The 5,689-nt window shown below is 34.3% G+C and overlaps 1 protein-coding gene across 1 annotated transcript in view; it reads right to left on the bottom strand.

Annotated features, from left to right (window-relative positions):
* LOC106460549 (potassium channel subfamily T member 1-like) overlaps positions 1–5,689 on the bottom strand; it is a 101,096-nt gene that overhangs the window by 47,366 nt on the left and 48,041 nt on the right. The window contains exon 10 of the mRNA XM_022387290.1: positions 2,592–2,775. Coding sequence (XP_022242998.1) covers positions 2,592–2,775 — 184 coding nt within the window. The remainder of the gene's footprint in view (positions 1–2,591; positions 2,776–5,689) is intronic.

The following is a 5,689-nucleotide window of genomic DNA, read 5'->3' as shown; positions in this document are numbered from 1 at the left end:
GGAAAAATTTATAATTATTCTATTTTGTGTATAAAGTTAAAATCATAAATAATATTCAACGTTAAAACTGGTACAGGAGTTGCAACGTCGAAACATGTACCAGTTTTAACGTTGAATATTATTTATGATTTTATCAACAGTATAACTACGACAACTAAAATGGATATATTAAAAACAAACACGAACTCACATAAAGTTTATCTTTTCGTTGACGTTAATGTTAGATGAATGCCAGTTGCTAGCGTGCGTATATTGTTTGTTTGTTTTGTTGAATTTCGCGCAAAGCTACACGAGGGCTATCTGCGCTAGCCGTCCCTAATTTAGCAGTGTAAGACTAGAGGGAAGGCAGCTAGTCATCACCGCTCACTCTTAGACTACTCTTTTATCAACGAATAGTGGGATCGATCGTAACTTATAACGTCCCTACAGCTGAAAGGGCGAGCATGTTTGGTGGGAAGGAGGTTCGAACCCGCAACCCTCAGAGTGCGAGTCGAGCGCCCTAACCACCTGGCCTACACGGATTGTGAATCCGAGAGTTCAAGGTTCGCGTCCTGTTGCTGAAAAAAAAAAACGCTCTTCGCACTTTAAACTCACGGAAGCGTTATGAGAGTGACGTCAAATGCCCATAGACAAAAGTAAGCCAATAATTTGCGATGGTGCCATTCACTAGCTATCTTCCCCGTAATTTATCAGTTCAGAATTAGGGAAGACTTTGCGCAGATATCCCATCTGTAGCATCTGCATTAGACAGAGAAACCTGATGATATTAGCATCAATGTCAACATAACGATCAACTTTATGTTACTGTTTATTTTGAACCCATTTTAGTTTTTTTTATTTTAACGAAAAGCAAAAAAAATGTTTAATATTTGAAAACATATATAAGTATTGAAGGGTTTAGTAATCTTGTTTACATAAGCCTAATTAAAATACATGTTCAGCTAAGAATATATTATTGTACACAAATAAAATATATACATAATCATCAGAGTATAGTATTTATTATATCAAGGATAAGCAGAGGTGAAGTTCAGAGACTAAAGAGCATCATTAAAAATGAGTAAATGTTTTGTTTTTTTTCACTGACTCGTTATTTCAAAGTTTTCTGTCATAATACATGTCCTACAATATCTGAAAATTACTGTTTTCTAAAACTGAGGGACTGTTCCTTTATAAATCAACGAGCTCATAAACTTAGATAGTAGCTGAAAGTGGCAAACTTTATACGATAAACGTAGAAATGTATCCATGGTTAATTTCCAAAAGATTTTATTCTAGAATTTAGATATGTTTTGTACTAAATTAGTCTTAATATATACACACGCTTTAAAAATAATAGCGTACTACACTGTGGTGAGATTTCGAAGAAACAAGTTATATTATTAGATCTCATCGATCTAACTAAAATATATATTAGATATATCTGTATTACTTACAATCCTATTACTAGCACTGTTCTTCATGTTACGACCTGTAGATCGTGCAAGACACGTGATTGGCTTGCATAAAGTAACATGATTAGTTAGAAAAAGTTACAACGCTAAAATCCAGGGTTCGATTCTTCACGATAGATAGAGCGCAGATATTCCATTATATAGCTTTGCAATAAAACCAGATCAATAACAATAGTTGACGAAAGAAAATAAATACTAGTTACTGGAAATGGCACTAGGGGATACTGCAGGTACAAAATAGATTGGGTAGAACGATAAGGTAAATCATAGAATGGGAAAATATTGTTCTTATTAGCAGATTTGTTATATTTTCATTTATATACAACATTCTTACAAAGAGAAAGTCGAATTTGAATAATTGAGTTAAAGAAATGTAAGTCTTAACTTCAGAAATCAAATATTTAAATGAGAAAAGGCTCAAACTTCTCCAAACTAATCAAGGATTTCCCATATTTAAGTTACGAGTTTATGATATAATATGCTGTGTTGTGTGTGGGTCTCTAGGTGTTTTACTTTATAAATGCTAGTCAAATAACTTAATCTAAGAACTACCGAATACCGGTTAACTTCGTAACTGTTGATAACTGAATAAATTTATCGAATTTCAAAATTATTTGCCGAACTATCTGAAGTTTGAAAATATTTTTTTTTTATAAATTTTCTGTCGAACTTCAATCCGTCCAGTGACAGGTTATCTTGTTAGTATAGCACAACGGCTTTCAAGCAACTGAAATTTTATTATTTGATAAAAAAAAAAGTAAATCATTAAAAGCATCAACTTAAAATTGCGACTTCTGTCAATTTATATATACATTTTATACTGTATGTACCTTAGGGAACGAACTCGAATTTGATCGTTATAAGCCCTGAATTTTGTCACTTATAATACGGAATATAACTTAAATAAAGTTTTTTGAGGAATTTATCTATAATTTAAGCTAAATTTGTTTACAATATTTAATAACCTCACACAGTGTTATGAATGATAACTTAGTTTCTTTACACACTTTTTTAAACATGTGAAAAGTTTTCAGCATTGAATATAACATTAGTACATAGATCTTGTATTTTTAAGAGATCGTAAATACAAAAGATCATGCACATGTTTCTCCTGAAGGTTCCTTTGGTACAACGTACCTGTGTTGGTAGGACAATTAATGCAACACAGATCATAATCACCATGAAGAGCTGAGAAGGAAAGCAGTCAGGTCGATAATCTCCATACCCTACCGTAGAGAAAGTCACCACAACAAAATACAGACTTTCAAACAGGTTAACGTGAAGACTTCCCGCTCTTTGGAAGTGCTGGTAACCACAGACGCTATAAAAAAATCACAAATAACAAAACCGGCAGAATAAGAACATGATTGTTACCTAAGTCAAATATAAATATTGCCGCTATATAAAACAGTGAAAAAAAAAACATATCATAGTATTGATACCTGAAATAAACAATAAGTAAATTACCGTTAACTTCTTCAACTGTTACATAAGTAAAATAAACATACTATTGTCACCTAAAGCTGGTAAAATCAAAATATAAATGTTGCTTGAAACATAGAACATATTAATTGCTATCGCAGCGGCACACAACAGTTAAGGTGCAATTGATATATTATCATCTACTTTTCGTATTGCATGCAAGCAAGCTTCTATTGTAGAGTAAAGAATGACGTGGATTACAGAGTGGCTATAAATTCAATGTTGGTATTTGGAACAGTCTGCAGGATGTGTATCGTAGGAAGGACATTGAACTAATTTTTGGAAACGACACTAAAGAACGATGCACTTAACAAATCGTCTGGTATATAAATGGTATTTTTCGCTTAGTTTTCTCTTCTTATACCAAAACTATCAATCGAAATCCCCTTTCAACACAATTCCATTCCATAGCTACAACCACTTCGTCTTGACGAAATTATCGCTTACCATACAACTTAGTTAAAGGTAATTATAATTCTTTGCTCAATAAATGGATGGTTTAGATATTTCAATTCATGGCCACACTTAGGTTATTCACTAAATTTTCACCAGGAAAGAAAACACTACAAAAATAAAATAAAAGGGGCAACCGTTATTCTGTGGAAAGCACAATACAATGTTAGGTTCAGAACAGTGGATAACGTTGTCGGATGTATACCATCAAAATGGATGCAATACTGATGTAGCAGAGGCAACATAAAAAATGTGGTTCATGCACACCTTTTGCTGTCAGCAGATTAGTTAGAAAATTCTTAGAGACAGGAAATGTATTCAAACATCCAAGGTCAGAGATTCCGCAAAACATCAACAAACAATGTTATAGAGCTGCTCTACACCACTGAAAGCTCCCTACAGGATCCATTTATGGTATAATCAGTGCCCAGGATGTGCCACACCGAAAGAATCAACTGTGCAGAATGTTTGGGGCATTGCTTTTCGTATTAATCTATATACTTTCAAGCACGTTCAATAAGATCATATTTGTGTGATTATGAATTCTAAAAATCTTTAGCATTGAAGTTCATGTCAGAGCAAATGTTGAACTGGCGAAAACTAGTCATATTGGATTCCATAGATAAATTATGAGGTCCACTTCATCTTTCATGGTCACGTGCTTTTTATTATTTTGTTTCTATGACCAATGAAAATTCAGTCCTAGTAGAACTACTATTACATTATCCAAATATCATCATGTAGTCCAGTTTCTCTGTCCTGGAGCCATTCTTACATGGGAAGCGATTATCCATGGGTTTATCACTGAACATTGGCTGCACAATGTTTATCGTGAGTTGTTGCACACTCGTGTCTTACCAGAACTCCAACAGTGTAGATGTGTCAAGAATATCACGTTCATGCAAGATTGCTTTCCACCCGATATCCAAAGTAAAAACATTGCTCATGTACACTTTGGGCGATGAAAAGGTTCTCATCTGCCTTTTTCATCAGCCTAGACACTACTATCCTTTCTTCATCATGCCTAGCCACTACCATCCCTTCTTCATCATTCCTAAACACTACTATCCTTTCTTCATCATGCTTAGACACAACTATCCCCTCTTCATCATGCCCAGACACTATCTCTTCTTCATTATGCCTAAACACTACTATCCCTTATTCATCATTCCTAGACACTACTAACCCTTTTCATCATGCTCAGACACTACTGTTTCTTCTTCATCATGCCTAGACACTACTATCCCTTCTTCATCATGTCCAGACACTACTATACCTTGACAGGATGATGTTCCACCTTAGATCCACGGACCAGTAAATACATTACATTATTCACCTAGTAAGAAACAAAATTTGTTTTTTTTTTCATCTATGTTTTTCAAACGAGACTCAAAAGTCAACGCTGTCGAATCGTTCACTATTCTTCTTTATTATCCTGAAGAAGAATAGTGAACGATTCGAAAGCGCTCGAGTTTTGAGTCTCGTTTGAAAACCATTACATATATTGTATGTGGTCCTGTGTGCTAGCTTCTTAATCAGAATTCTTAATCTATGTGTTATTGATTACCAATAATAAATTGCCATAGGTTATGTTACATTGGTACGAATCAATTCCTGATAGGAAAAAATATAATTAAATAAAGTTGATGGACATAAGAAAAGAAAGAGACCATAACACACATGCAACCTCCATCATTTCTGGCTATTACTCTCCATTGAAAGAGACCATAACACACGTGCAACCTCCATCATTTCTGGCTATTACTCTCCATTGAAAGAGACCATAACACACGTGCAACCTCCATCATTCCTGGCCATTACTCTCCATTGAAAGAGGCCATAACACACATGCAACCTCCATCATTTTTGGCTATTACTCTCCATTGAAAGAGACCATAACACACATGCAACCTCCATCATTCCTGGCCATTACTCTCCATTGAAAGAGACCATAACACACGTGCAACCTCCATCATTCCTGGCCATTACTCTTCCTTGACACCACCCCTGCTGAGTACTGATTGAAGAACTTTATAAAGATGCGGGTCTTCATGATCTCTAGTGTATGAAGTGAAAATATTTTGCCCTCATGTTATATATTTCACTATACAGGCTATTACAAATACCCATATTGACTTTACAATCCTCCTGTAAATTATCACTCCTTTGTGACATCAGTTACACGTATTACTTACTAAATACATTAAAACAAAAAAATACTGATACTTAAAAATACATAGCAAGTACATTATCACTAAACAAATCCAGCAACTTATATTTCTCTCATCTAAAATATAGAA

The sequence above is a fragment of the Limulus polyphemus genome, unplaced genomic scaffold, assembly GCF_000517525.1.
Source record: "Limulus polyphemus unplaced genomic scaffold, Limulus_polyphemus-2.1.2 Scaffold793, whole genome shotgun sequence".
NCBI classification, from domain to species: Eukaryota; Metazoa; Arthropoda; class Merostomata; order Xiphosura; family Limulidae; genus Limulus; species Limulus polyphemus.
The sequence above is the reverse complement of the archived record's forward strand: the minus strand, read 5'-3'. Positions and strand labels throughout refer to the sequence as shown.